Genomic DNA, 14,422 nt, shown 5'->3' with positions numbered 1-14,422 from the left:
TATTTGTTCCATTCTCATCCACTCCAGCTGATCCACTCTGTATCCACATAATGCCAGAACTTACAAGTTTTACGTCACATTTATTATTAAAAAACTTATATTTTTAAGAAATTCAGGTTATCTTCGGGCTTAGAGTGTTGTATTACGGGGAAGTTAATACATTTTACCAGTTGAGAAAAATACAAGATTCCCGTTTAGTTTTTGTTTTTATAGGATAAAACTCATTTCAACGACAGAATGCCCCTTTTAAATTAAAGCATGATTAAAAGTAATACTTTTATAAAAACATGATAATGAAGTTGATGTCAGTGTTCAATATTATTTACAACTGATATAGACCTATATCGTTTCTACCAATGGTTTGTGATATGCTTTTATTCTATAGACTTCATATTTGAAGTGTTTGGTCAAAATTCATTGGTTTCGGGTCACTTACATGTACAAGATTTATCATCATGGAAAAAGTTGATAATGTAACTGCCTTGGTATGACTGGCATAACATCCAGACTTATTACTAATGTAACTGCCTTGGTATGACTATGGCCATAACATCCATACTTGGTGGTTCGGGTACCATGGTAACACACTTGACTGTCACCCAGGTGGTCGGGGTTTGATTCCCTGATTGGACGTGAACATGTATGGGGTCACCTGACCGACCGCATGGGGTTCTCTCGGGTGCTGCTTCCTCCAATAGTTAAGCCCCTTGCGTACTTCCATCCGGGCCAACAAGATCGTGTTTACATAAGATGGGTTAACTTGTTTTTTAATTGTTGTAACATAAATAAACTTTACATTTTTCAATATCAAGAATCCAAGCATAGGAATGCATCATCATGTTAACCATAATCCTGGCTGGTATGTAGATATGTTTCCCAGGATAACACGACAAATTCAAATGTAGAAAAGTTTGTTGTTTTTTTGTTTTTGTTTTTTTTTTAAGTTAAATTTTTACCAATACCTAACGTATCTGACAAAGAAAAACGCTATACAGTAGACAGGACAAACATATCTTAAGTGTTGTAAAGGTGGCAACAGACATTTGACAATAACACAGGTGTTGTATGGTAAAGTAAAGCTCAAATCACTTTACCATTATGGTGATCTGCGGATCACTTTACCATTATGGTGAAGTGAACACCCATGCGGTAACATGAAACTGTCTTATATTTTGTTGTTCTTCAAATGTTTGAAAAAAAGAGAGAAAAATATGTGTGGGATCGGACTGTATAACACAATCTGGTTAGTTATATGTCTAACATATAAATATAGTTACCACAGTGACGCCATTGTCAACACCACAATGATTCATACTAAATATGTACAGTATGTCGTAAATGTCGTTATCTGATTAAAACCTTAAGTTATCTACCGCGCCTACTTCTGATTATATACAGTATACATCGTGTATCGATTTCTGCCCGACTAGATGGCTATATATTATATTGCTACATAGACTTAAACTTACAATTAACAATCTATATCCGATGTGGTCTAGTGGTTAGGATTTCTGGTTTTCACCCAGACGGCCCGGGTTCAATTCCCGGCATCGGAACAATTATTTTTACCAGAATTAGCATTTCAGTTTTTCTAATCGGTAGAAATACACAATTGCATTTAAAATCAAAATATCGCATTTAAAAATATTGTTTAACTGAAAATTAGATTTATTTGTTTACGTATTACAATGAAGAACGCGAGTTATCTTTCTTTGTACATGTAATGTATTATATTTTCATTTGCCTGGTATAGTCACTATATAGTCTGTTTGAGAGCTCTGTCATTAATGTACGTTTAAATGCCATCCATCACGCGCTACACTTATCAGCGTATTAATACAACACAAACCGGAACTACAATATCCAGGATAATTAAGTTAAACGACTAATTATTTTGTCTACATTATTTGTTATAAAAAATATGCCATTTGTGCATTACGTTGATAATAAAATGATAAACAAAATAGAGTTGTTTTAAAAAAAAATCCATGTACTATTTTGTTTGCCAAAAAGCACGCGACCATGTTCGGAGCCCCGTTCGATTTGCACTCTTCTCATTCTAGAATATATCTTCCGGTCACTCGATTTGAAGCTCTTCTGCTTCTGGAAGATCTTCTACTTCTTCCGTCTCGAAGCTGGGAGATTTATCTTCCAAGATGGCAGGCGACCATGTTTTAAGTGTGCGAGTGATGAGTTTCACTAGAGAAGGATTTATAACACAGACATGCACATGTTTGTGTCATCGTGTTTGAGAAAACTTAAAAACTTGCTTATTTTTTGTTTTATTCTCCCGGTTTACTCGATTTACATATAACGGAATACGATCTTCTTAGAAGGCTTCTCTTCTTAGAAGAGTGCAAATCGAACGGGGCTCCGGCTGTTCCAATGACTGACAAAAAATCTGCTGACTGTCGATAAGGCGGGGATTATGAATTTTATATTAAACTTGCAGTACTTTGCATTTATTTGGATGGAATTTCAGAAGCCATGTAAAGACGACTGTCTCGCAAAGACCCTGAAAAAATATTGCGTTCCAATTCAGCACGCTTGGGTCAGTCTATAGATTGATAACTCTTGGGTCAGTCTATAATTTGATAACTCTTGGGTCAGTCTATATTTTGATAACTCTTGTTGTAGTTGTATAACTGTTACAGATATAGACATATTGTTGTATAACTGTTACAGATATAGACGTATTGTTGTATAACTGTTACAGATATAGACATATTGTTGTATAACTGTTACAGATATAGACGTATTGTTGTATAACTGTTACAGATATAGACGTATTGTTGTAGTTGAATAACTATTACAGATATAGACGTATTGTTGTAGTTGTATAACTATTACAGATATAGACGTATTGTTGTAGTTGTATAACTGTTACAGATATAGACGTATTGTTGTATAACTGTTACAGATATAGACGTATTGTTGTAGCTGTATAACTGTTACAGATATAGACGTATTGTTGTATAACTGCTACAGATATAGACGTATTGTTGTATAACTGCTACAGATATAGACGTATTGTTGTAGTTGTATAACTGTTACAGATATAGACGTATTGTTGTATAACTGCTACAGATATAGACGTATTGTTGTATAACTGTTACAGATATAGACGTATTGTTGTATAACTGTTACAGATATAGACGTATTGTTGTATAACTGTTACAGATATAGACGTATTGTTGTAGTTGTATAACTGTTACAGATATAGACGTATTGTTGTAGTTGTATAACTGTTACAGATATAGACGTATTGTTGTATAACTGTTACAGATATAGACGTATTGTTGTAGTTGTATAACTGTTACAGATATAGACGCATTGTTGTAGTTGTATAACTGTTACAGATATAGACGTATTGTTGTATAACTGTTTCAGATATAGACGTATTGTTTAAGTTTCATAACGATAGATTATATGTAAAGTTCTTGTTTGATCAAAGTAAAATTTGTCAGTGTCATGGCTATCTAATAGGACACATGCTGACCTAGCATTCTGGATATACATATGTTTGTATATTTTTACTGATATTTGCATATAAATTTGTATACACATTAAATTAAATATTAGTGAGTATTTTTAGTTGCCATGTATCCGAACTTTGAATATTTTTTACAAAATGAAATAGTTTTCAATGTTCCAATCAAGTGCTAATACATGTATGTTGACTAAATTATACTTCTATTGTTGTTTGAAACGTATGTATTCCACGAGACATAACTAAACAATACAACTTCCATTTAATGATTTTTATTTGATGAACTATTTTGAAATGAAGTGACCATTTAACTTATGTTAAAAAAAATTCACAAAACAGTACGTAGGTCCTGAAATCCTTGTGTAGGAAGCGAATAGTAAATAAAAATCACAGAAAAAAATGTTTTCCAGAAGATGAGAATCTGTTGATTGTGGAAACAACAGGTCAGCTTAATTTACTTAGGTAATCGTCTTTGGGAACAAACTTTTAACAGGTATTTGGATGTAAAATGATATTAAAAAAAACCAACGAGTTAAGGTACTAATGATAATATCAATATAATACTATAAATATGTTACATTGATCACCCCACCGTCTAAAGGGACATCACGGTAAACCAATTTTTATTTTGTATTTTTTCATATTATTGGGTATATCTTTAAAAAAAATATCCTTATGAACAATAACCATTCAAATTTGATGATATATGTATATAAAAAACATCAATTATCAATTATAAAAAGGTTATCACAATTCGTTGATCAATAGTCTGAATATGCTAATTTTGTGACATATACGATAACACGCATGCGCACAACACACTAAAACACCTGAAAACAAAAATGGCTTCCAATGTGAATCGACTGCGGTTGAAAACGATAACAGCTTCCGCAATGAAGAGAATAATTGGAAAATGGGTCAAACACAATCCTAGAATTAAACTGGGGAAGCAGTACAATACAGTTCAAACATGAAAACAGCAGTAATACGGACGCTGCTCGTATTCTGCTTGATTGCTGGATAGTAGGTCATGACAATCTCGGTAATATTTACACAAACTCGGTAATATGTATACAGTCTGTATCAGTACATCGCTACTGTCACTATATTTGTATACTATATGTACGGTGTTTACACTTATTTACACATAAATATATGTGCCGGAATATATACAGAACGTGTTATTTAACATTTAAACCACTGTTTAATATCGTTGTCCAACTAATCCAATTCGCCTTGTAAACTATCGTGTGTTTGTGTTGCCTCGATTTCAAAACAGTTACGTGATGATTTAAAAATAATTTCCGCGCTAAATTTAGAGGGGGATTCCCAACTAAATCAAGTGGTCAAGCTGGACATGAGGATCGACTGTGAACATTGGGACAGCACAGAAACATAACTGGAAAGGAACAAAACACGTACATTCATTGAAAATTACAACGTTTTTATCGTGATGTCCCTAAAGCAAATGTCACCAGAACAATATCCACTTGTCTCCATGGTTACCGGTAGGAAGTCCGTGTCGCTCCAACATCTAGTCAAATCAACAAACAAGAAATCAAACAAGATTTTTTTGACATTTTATGTCACATATATAAAAAAAAAAAACACCACGAGATTGTTTTTTTTCGCAAAAGGCCTTTTGCTGTAAAAAAAATACCGTTGGATAGGCATGTTTTCTGTAGGCCTATAAAAATCACTTCATCAATGCTAAGCATCCATAAGATTAAGACTCCAGTGTTATTTCCAGAGTTCAGAACGACCCATGGCATCAATAACAAAATATCTGAACACTTTAAAAATATATAGATATAGTATTGGGGTCTATAGTTAAATCTACATCTTGAAAATCACTGTCCATGTCTTCACTAGCATACTCCAGAAAGTCAGCTGGTGTTTGAATACCTTTGTCAATTTCTTTGGATGTTATTTGGTCATGATTACAAACAGGACTGTCTGATTTTTCTCGCTCGCTACTTTTCGTGAGACGTCGGGTGGTTGGTAAGTCTGAAACTTGTTTGATGTCTGTCGTTTTGTTGCTAACTTCACTGTTGACAGACGAAGACTCACCACGGGAAGGAACAGAAATGTCTGGTAGACGCCTCATCTTCTTTTTTTGTATGACAGGGGAGTTCTGATTAGACCCCGGATGAGGAGATAATGTTATTCTAGTGGCTGTTGGAAGGGGAGATAACTGTATACCAGTGGCTGTTGGAAGGGGAGATAACTGTATACCAGTGGCGGTCGGGAGGGGAGATAACTGTATACCAGTGGCTGTCGGGAGGGGAGATAACTTTGTCGTTGATGATGTTTCTGAGTCGGTGCATTTTCTAGAAGCGATTTTAACATCAATATTTCTTCCAGCAAAGGAGCGTTTTCCTGTCAATGAAGGCCGTCTTCGGAGCGATCGCATGTGTGTTTTCTCTATGGGTTTTCGGACCGGCCAACTAGACCCCATGTTGCTAGCCATTGTTTGCCTTCTAATAATGCTTTTTTGTTATATTGTTTGCTCTTTGATAATGTGAACCAGTTAACCTTCAGCCCTGAAATAGAAAATAAATAAATAAGCAAAAACTAAATTCAATCTTACAGAAGAGAATTGTTGACTAGATTCATTGGACCAAATGACAACCAACTTTTTTTAAAACATGAAATTGTCACTCAAAAACTTGTAGAACAATTTTCAGATTAATCAAACAATATATCAATGTTGGCCAATCAGAGGTGTCCATTGCGTCTAAATGGTGCACACACATGTTTGACGAGCTACATCTGCCCCAACAAAAGAGGGCTAAATTTCAGGTGAGATAACTCGTGCGGAAAGCGTATACTGGAACCCTCCTTAGTTGTCTCCCTTGTGTACGCTACTCAGAGGAACGGTGGCGAGTAACCATCTTGACTAACTTGTACGCACCTTTAATGCGCATGCTACGTCAATAGTGTCACCGTCATAAACACATTGAACAGTGTTTAACTGAAGTCATTTTAAAAAGCAAAAATTAAGATCATCTTTGTTTATTAACCAAACGGTATATTTACTCCTGACACTGAAATCTAATGCTTTGGGTGCATTAGGGTTTTCCGAATCTGAATTAGCAACACGTGCGTCACCGGCGGGACGGTCTAAAGCCAGCCTTGGTATCATTACGTCATCAGATATTGTGTAGCTGAAGTGAAAATCAACTACCGGAATTTGTAACCGGAACGCAGTCCTGGCGGAGAGTAGAGAACAAAGGGAGGGAACCAGTTTACGAAAAATGCACGTCTACTTTATTTGATAAACGATATTGGCGAAAGCAATTATATTGAAGCGGATTGTAAAACATATAAAATAACGTCAACTGACAAAGCTCCAATCAATCTGGGCGACATCTATAACATTCAATAGTCAGGAGGGAGGTTATACCATGGTCAGGAGGGAGGTTATACCATGGTCAGCAAGGAGGTGATATCATGGTCAGCAGGGAGGTGATACCATGGTCAGGAGGAAGGTGATACCATGGTCAGGAGGGAGGTGATAACATGGTCAGGGGGGAGGTTATACCACGGTCAGGAGGGAGGTGATACCACGGTCAGGAGGGAGGTGATATCACGGTCAGGAGGGAGGTGATACCATGGTCAGGAGGGAGGTGATACCATGGTCAGGGGGAAAGTTATACCACGGTCAGGAGGGAGGTTATACCACGGTCAGGAGGGAGGTTATACCACGGTCAGGAGGGAGGTGATACCATGGTCAGGGTGGAGGTTATACCACGGTCAGGAGGGAGGTGATACCACGGTCAGGAGGGAGGTGATATCATGGTCAGCAGGGAGGTGATACCATGGTCAGGAGGGAGGTTATACCATGGTCAGGAGGGAGGTGATACCATGGTCAGGGGGGAGGTTATACCACGGTCAGGAGGGAGGTGATACCATGGTCAGGAGGGAGGTGATATCATGGTCAGGAGGGAGGTGATATCATGGTCAGGAGGGAGATGATACCATGGTCAGGAGGGAGGTGATATCATGGTCAGGAGGGAGGTGATACCACGGTCAGGAGGGAGGTTATACCATGGTCAGGAGGGAGGTGATACCGCGGTCAGGAGGGAGGTGATACCATGGTCAGGAGGGAGGTGATACCATGGTCAGGATGGATGTGATACCATGGTCAGGATGGAGGTGATACCATGGTCAGGAGGGAGGTGATACCATGGCCAGGAGGGAGGTGATACCATGGCCAGGAGGGAGGTGATATCATGGTCAGGAGGGAGGTGATATCATGGTCAGGAGGGAGGTGATATCATGGTCAGGGGGGAGGTGATACCATGGTCAGGGGGGGAGGTTATACCATGGTCAGGAGGGAGGTTATACCACGGTCAGGAGGGAGGTGATATCATGGTCAGGAGGGAGGTGATACCATTGTCAGGAGGGAGGTGATATCATGGTCAGGAGGGAGGTGATACCATGGTCAGGAGGGAGGTGATACCATGGTCAGGAGGGAGGTGATACCATGGTCAGGAGGGAGGTGATACCATGGTCAGGAGGGAGGTTATACCAAGGTCAGGAGGAAGGTGATACCATGGTCAGGAGGGAGGTGATACCATGGTCAGGAGGGAAGGTATACCACGGTCAGGAGGGAGGTTATACCATGGTCAGGAGGGAGGTTATATCATGGTCAGGAGGGAGGTGATACCATGGTCAGGAGGGAGGTGATACCATGGTCAGGAGGGAGGTGATACCAAGGTCAGGAGGGAGGTTATACCATGGTCAGGAGGGAGATGATACCACGGTCAGGAGGGAGGTGATACCACGGTCAGGAGGGAGGTGATACCATGGTCAGGAGGGAGGTTATATCATGGTCAGGAGGGAGGTTATATCATGGTCAGGAGGGAGGTTATATCATGGTCAGGAGGGAGGTTATATCATGGTCAGGAGGGAGGTGATACCATGGTCAGGAGGGAGGTGATACCATGGTCAGGAGGGAGGTGATACCATGGTCAGGAGGGAGGTGATACCATGGTCAGGAGGGAGGTTATACCACGGTCAGGAGGGAGGTTATACCACGGTCAGGAGGGAGGTTATACCATGGTCAGTTGGGAGGTTATACCATGGTCAGGAGGGAGGTTATATCATGGTCAGGAGGGAGGTGATACCATGGTCAGGAGGGAGGTGAAACCATAGTCAGGAGGGAGGTGATACCAAGGTCAGGAGGGAGGTGATACCATGGTCAGGAGGGAGGTTATACCATGGTCAGGAGGGAGGTTATACCACGGTCAGGAGGGAGGTGATACCATGGTCAGGAGGGAGGTTATATCATGGTCAGGAGGGAGGTTATATCATGGTCAGGAGGGAGGTTATATCATGGTCAGGAGGGAGGTTATATCATGGTCAGGAGGGAGGTGATACCATGGTCAGGAGGGAGGTTATATCATGGTCAGGAGGGAGGTTATATCATGGTCAGGAGTGAGGTTATATCATGGTCAGGAGGGAGGTTATATCATGGTCAGGAGGGAGGTTATATCACGGTCAGGAGGGAGGTGATACCATGGTCAGGAGGGAGGTGATATCATTGTCAGGAGGAAGGTGATACCATGGTCAGGAGGGAGGTGATACCACGGTCAGGAGGGAGGTGATACCATGGTCAGGAGGGAGGTGATATCATTGTCAGGAGGGAGGTGATACCATGGTAAGGAGGGAGGTGATATCATTGTCAGGAGGAAGGTGATACCATGGTCAGGAGGGAGGTGATACCATGGTCAGGAGGGAGATGATACCATGGTCAGGAGGGAGGTTATACCGTGGTCAGGAGGGAGATGATACCATGGTCTGGAGGGAGGTTATACCGTGGTCAGGAGGGAGATGATACCATGGTCAGGAGGGAGGTTATATCATGGTCAGGAGGGAGGTGATACCATGGTCAGGAGGGAGGTGATACCACGGTCAGGAGGGAGGTGATACCACGGTCAGGAGGGAGGTGATACCACGGTCAGGAGGGAGGTTATATCATGGTCAGGAGGGAGGTGATATCATGGTCAGGAGGGAGGTTATATCATGGTCAGGAGGGAGGTGATACCATGGTCAGGAGGGAGGTGATACCAAGGTGAGGAGGGAGGTGATATCATTATCAGGAGGGAGGTGATACCATGGTCAGGAGGGAGGTGATACCACGGTCAGGAGGGAGGTGATACCATGGTCAGAAGGGAGGTTATACCATGGTCAGGAGGGAGGTGATACCATAGTCAGGAGGGAGATGATACCACGGTCAGGAGGAAGGTGATATCATTGTCAGGAGGGAGGTTATATCATGGTCAGGAGGGAGGTTATACCATGGTCAGGAGGGAGGTGATATCATTGTCAGGAGGGAGGTTATACCATGGTCAGGAGGGAGGTGATACCACGGTCAGGAGGGAGGTTATACCATGGTCAGGAGGGAGGTGATACCATGGTCAGGAGGGAGGTGATACCATGGTCAGGAGGGAGGTGATACCATGGTCAGGAGGGAGGTTATATCATGGTCAGGAGGGAGGTGATACCATGGTCAGGAGGGAGGTGATATCATGGCCAGGAGGGAGGTGATATCATGGTCAGGGGGGAGGTTATACCGTGGTCAGCAGGGAGGTGATATCATGGTCAGGAGGGAGGTGATACCATGGTCAGGAGGGAGGTGATACCATGGTCAGGAGGGAGGTTATACCACGGTCAGGAGGGAGGTTATACCACGGTCAGGAGGGAGGTTATACCATGGTCAGGAGGAAGGTGATACCATGGTCAGGAGGGAGGTGATACCATGGCCAGGAGGGAGGTGATACCATGGCCAGGAGGGAGGTGATATCATGGTCAGGAGGGAGGTGATATCATGGTCAGGAGGGAGGTGATATCATGGTCAGGAGGGAGGTGATATCATGGTCAGCAGGGAGGTGATACCATGGTCAGGAGGGAGGTTATACCATGGTCAGGAGGGAGGTGATACCATGGTCAGGGGGGAGGTTATACCACGGTCAGGAGGGAGGTGATACCATGGTCAGGAGGGAGGTGATGTCATGGTCAGGAGGGAGGTGATATCATGGTCAGGAGGGAGATGATACCATGGTCAGGAGGGAGGTGATATCATGGTCAGGAGGGAGGTGATACCACGGTCAGGAGGGAGGTTATACCATGGTCAGGAGGGAGGTGATACCACGGTCAGGAGGGAGGTGATACCATGGTCAGGAGGGAGGTGATACCATGGTCAGGATGGATGTGATACCATGGTCAGGATGGAGGTGATACCATGGTCAGGAGGGAGGTGATACCATGGCCAGGAGGGAGGTGATACCATGGCCAGGAGGGAGGTGATATCATGGTCAGGAGGGAGGTGATATCATGGTCAGGAGGGAGGTGATATCATGGTCAGGGGGGAGGTGATACCATGGTCAGGGGGGAGGTTATACCATGGTCAGGAGGGAGGTTATACCACGGTCAGGAGGGAGGTGATATCATGGTCAGGAGGGAGGTGATACCATTGTCAGGAGGGAGGTGATATCATGGTCAGGAGGGAGGTGATACCATGGTCAGGAGGGAGGTGATACCATGGTCAGGAGGGAGGTGATACCATGGTCAGGAGGGAGGTAATACCATGGTCAGGAGGGAGGTTATACCAAGGTCAGGAGGAAGGTGATACCATGGTCAGGAGGGAGGTGATACCATGATCAGGAGGGAAGGTATACCACGGTCAGGAGGGAGGTTATACCATGGTCAGGAGGGAGGTTATATCATGGTCAGGAGGGAGGTGATACCATGGTCAGGAGGGAGGTGATACCATGGTCAGGAGGGAGGTGATACCAAGGTCAGGAGGGAGGTTATACCATGGTCAGGAGGGAGGTGATACCACGGTCAGGAGGGAGGTGATACCACGGTCAGGAGGGAGGTGATACCATGGTCAGGAGGGAGGTTATATCATGGTCAGGAGGGAGGTTATATCATGGTCAGGAGGGAGGTTATATCATGGTCAGGAGGGAGGTTATATCATGGTCAGGAGGGAGGTGATACCATGGTCAGGAGGGAGGTGATACCATGGTCAGGAGGGAGGTGATACCATGGTCAGGAGGGAGGTGATACCATGGTCAGGAGGGAGGTTATACCACGGTCAGGAGGGAGGTTATACCACGGTCAGGAGGGAGGTTATACCATGGTCAGTTGGGAGGTTATACCATGGTCAGGAGGGAGGTTATATCATGGTCAGGAGGGAGGTGATACCATGGTCAGGAGGGAGGTGATACCATAGTCAGGAGGGAGGTGATACCAAGGTCAGGAGGGAGGTGATACCATGGTCAGGAGGGAGGTTATACCATGGTCAGGAGGGAGGTTATACCACGGTCAGGAGGGAGGTGATACCAAGGTCAGGAGGGAGGTTATATCATGGTCAGGAGGGAGGTTATATCATGGTCAGGAGGGAGGTTATATCATGGTCAGGAGGGAGGTTATATCATGGTCAGGAGGGAGGTGATACCATGGTCAGGAGGGAGGTTATATCATGGTCAGGAGGGAGGTTATATCATGGTCAGGAGTGAGGTTATATCATGGTCAGGAGGGAGGTTATATCATGGTCAGGAGGGAGGTTATATCACGGTCAGGAGGGAGGTTATACCATGGTCAGGAGGGAGGTGATACCATGGTCAGGAGGGAGGTGATACCAAGGTCAGGAGGGAGGTGATATCATTGTCAGGAGGGAGGTGATACCATGGTCAGGAGGGAGGTGATATCATTGTCAGGAGGAAGGTGATACCATGGTCAGGAGGGAGGTGATACCACGGTCAGGAGGGAGGTGATACCATGGTCAGGAGGGAGGTGATATCATTGTCAGGAGGGAGGTGATACCATGGTAAGGAGGGAGGTGATATCATTGTCAGGAGGAAGGTGATACCATGGTCAGGAGGGAGGTGATACCATGGTCAGGAGGGAGATGATACCATGGTCAGGAGGGAGGTTATACCGTGGTCAGGAGGGAGATGATACCATGGTCAGGAGGGAGGTTATACCGTGGTCAGGAGGGAGATGATACCATGGTCAGGAGGGAGGTTATATCATGGTCAGGAGGGAGGTGATACCATGGTCAGTAGGGAGGTGATACCACGGTCAGGAGGGAGATGATACCACGGTCAGGAGGGAGGTTATATCATGGTCAGGAGGGAGGTTATATCATGGTCAGGAGGGAGGTTATATCATGGTCAGGAGGGAGGTGATACCATGGTCAGGAGGGAGGTGATACCAAGGTCAGGAGGGAGGTGATATCATTGTCAGGAGGGAGGTGATACCATGGTCAGGAGGGAGGTGATACCACGGTCAGGAGGGAGGTGATACCATGGTCAGAAGGGAGGTTATACCATGGTCAGGAGGGAGGTGATACCATAGTCAGGAGGGAGATGATACCACGGTCAGGAGGAAGGTGATATCATTGTCAGGAGGGAGGTTATATCATGGTCAGGAGGGAGGTTATACCATGGTCAGGAGGGAGGTGATATCATTGTCAGGAGGGAGGTTATACCATGGTCAGGAGGGAGGTGATACCACGGTCAGGAGGGAGGTTATACCATTGTCAGGAGGGAGGTGATACCATGGTCAGGAGGGAGGTGATACCATGGTCAGGAGGGAGGTGATACCATGGTCAGGAGGGAGGTTATATCATGGTCAGGAGGGAGGTGATACCATGGTCAGGAGGGAGGTGATATCATGGCCAGGAGGGAGGTGATATCATGGTCAGGGGGGAGGTTATACCGTGGTCAGCAGGGAGGTGATATCATGGTCAGGAGGGAGGTGATACCATGGTCAGGAGGGAGGTGATACCATGGTCAGGAGGGAGGTTATACCACGGTCAGGAGGGAGGTTATACCACGGTCAGGAGGGAGGTTATACCATGGTCAGGAGGAAGGTGATACCATGGTCAGGAGGGAGGTGATACCATGGCCAGGAGGGAGGTGATACCATGGCCAGGAGGGAGGTGATATCATGGTCAGGAGGGAGGTGATATCATGGTCAGGAGGGAGGTGATATCATGGTCAGGAGGGAGGTGATATCATGGTCAGGAGGGAGGTGATATCATGGTCAGCAGGGAGGTGATACCATGGTCAGGAGGGAGGTGATCCCATGGTCAGGAGGGATGTGATCCCATGGTCAGGAGGGAGGTGATACCACGGTCAGGAGGAAGGTGATACCAAGGTCAGGAGGGAGGTGATATCATTGTCAGGAGGGAGGTTATACCATGGTCAGGAGGGAGGTGATACCACGGTCAGGAGGGAGGTGATATCATGGTCAGTGGGGAGGTGATATCATGGTCAGGAGGAAGGTGATATCATGGCCAGCCGACACATCACCAATCAATCTCAGCGGAATAATACAGAAGGAAATGTTTTGTAATAAAATAATTTTTGTCTACTTACGTTCAAACGAATTCAGCGATTTTATCTCGGGGAAAAACTGGATAAGAAGTATATATCACAGGACAAATTCCAATGTATACTATAGCCATTCACTAACCTTCATGTACAGTTTATAGAAAAACTGTTATGGTAACCATGGAAACAAATCCGACTGCTGACGACCGGAATTAATTATTTCTCACAATTGAGCCACGTGCGTCATTGATATACAATAAGACATAGTGGCAGTGACTGCTACAGGAGGGAACACAATATATCCGTGACGTACATAATCTGTCATATATGTCATTCCAGAGATCTCATCTGATATAGGGAACTAGAACAAAAACTAGTTATTGTTTGATTTGTTCATATTTTTTTCTATGATTTTCTCCGCTTGTGTTTTCAATTAAATTCATATTCAAAGATGCTGTCAACACGCGTGTAAATAGTAACTCCAGATATTATGATTAAACATTTTTCACATAAAACGACAGATCTCAGGTACGATACACTGCATGAAAACCCGCGTTTAATGAAATAGTTATTTTCAGTAAAC

At 44.0% G+C, this 14,422-nt stretch overlaps 1 protein-coding gene and 1 non-coding gene across 2 annotated transcripts; one reads left to right on the top strand and one right to left on the bottom strand.

Moving 5' to 3' along the window:
• Positions 1-1,484: 1,484 nt before the first annotated feature.
• Trnae-uuc lies at positions 1,485-1,556 on the top strand. Its single transcript has one exon. It is a non-coding gene; the product is annotated as a tRNA-Glu (tRNA).
• Positions 1,557-4,845: 3,289 nt separating this feature from the next.
• LOC117322866 lies at positions 4,846-13,983 on the bottom strand. Its single transcript, XM_033877801.1, has 2 exons — positions 13,885-13,983; positions 4,846-6,033 (listed from the first exon to the last, which is right to left on the bottom strand). The coding sequence occupies exon 2, from the start codon at positions 5,958-5,960 to the stop codon at positions 5,286-5,288; it is 675 nt and encodes a 224-aa protein (XP_033733692.1). The 5' UTR covers positions 5,961-6,033; positions 13,885-13,983; the 3' UTR covers positions 4,846-5,285.
• Positions 13,984-14,422: the final 439 nt, after the last annotated feature.

Source organism: Pecten maximus, chromosome 3 (genome assembly GCF_902652985.1).
Source record: "Pecten maximus chromosome 3, xPecMax1.1, whole genome shotgun sequence".
Classification (NCBI taxonomy): domain Eukaryota; kingdom Metazoa; phylum Mollusca; class Bivalvia; order Pectinida; family Pectinidae; genus Pecten; species Pecten maximus.
This window is presented reverse-complemented; position numbering and strand designations above follow the sequence as displayed.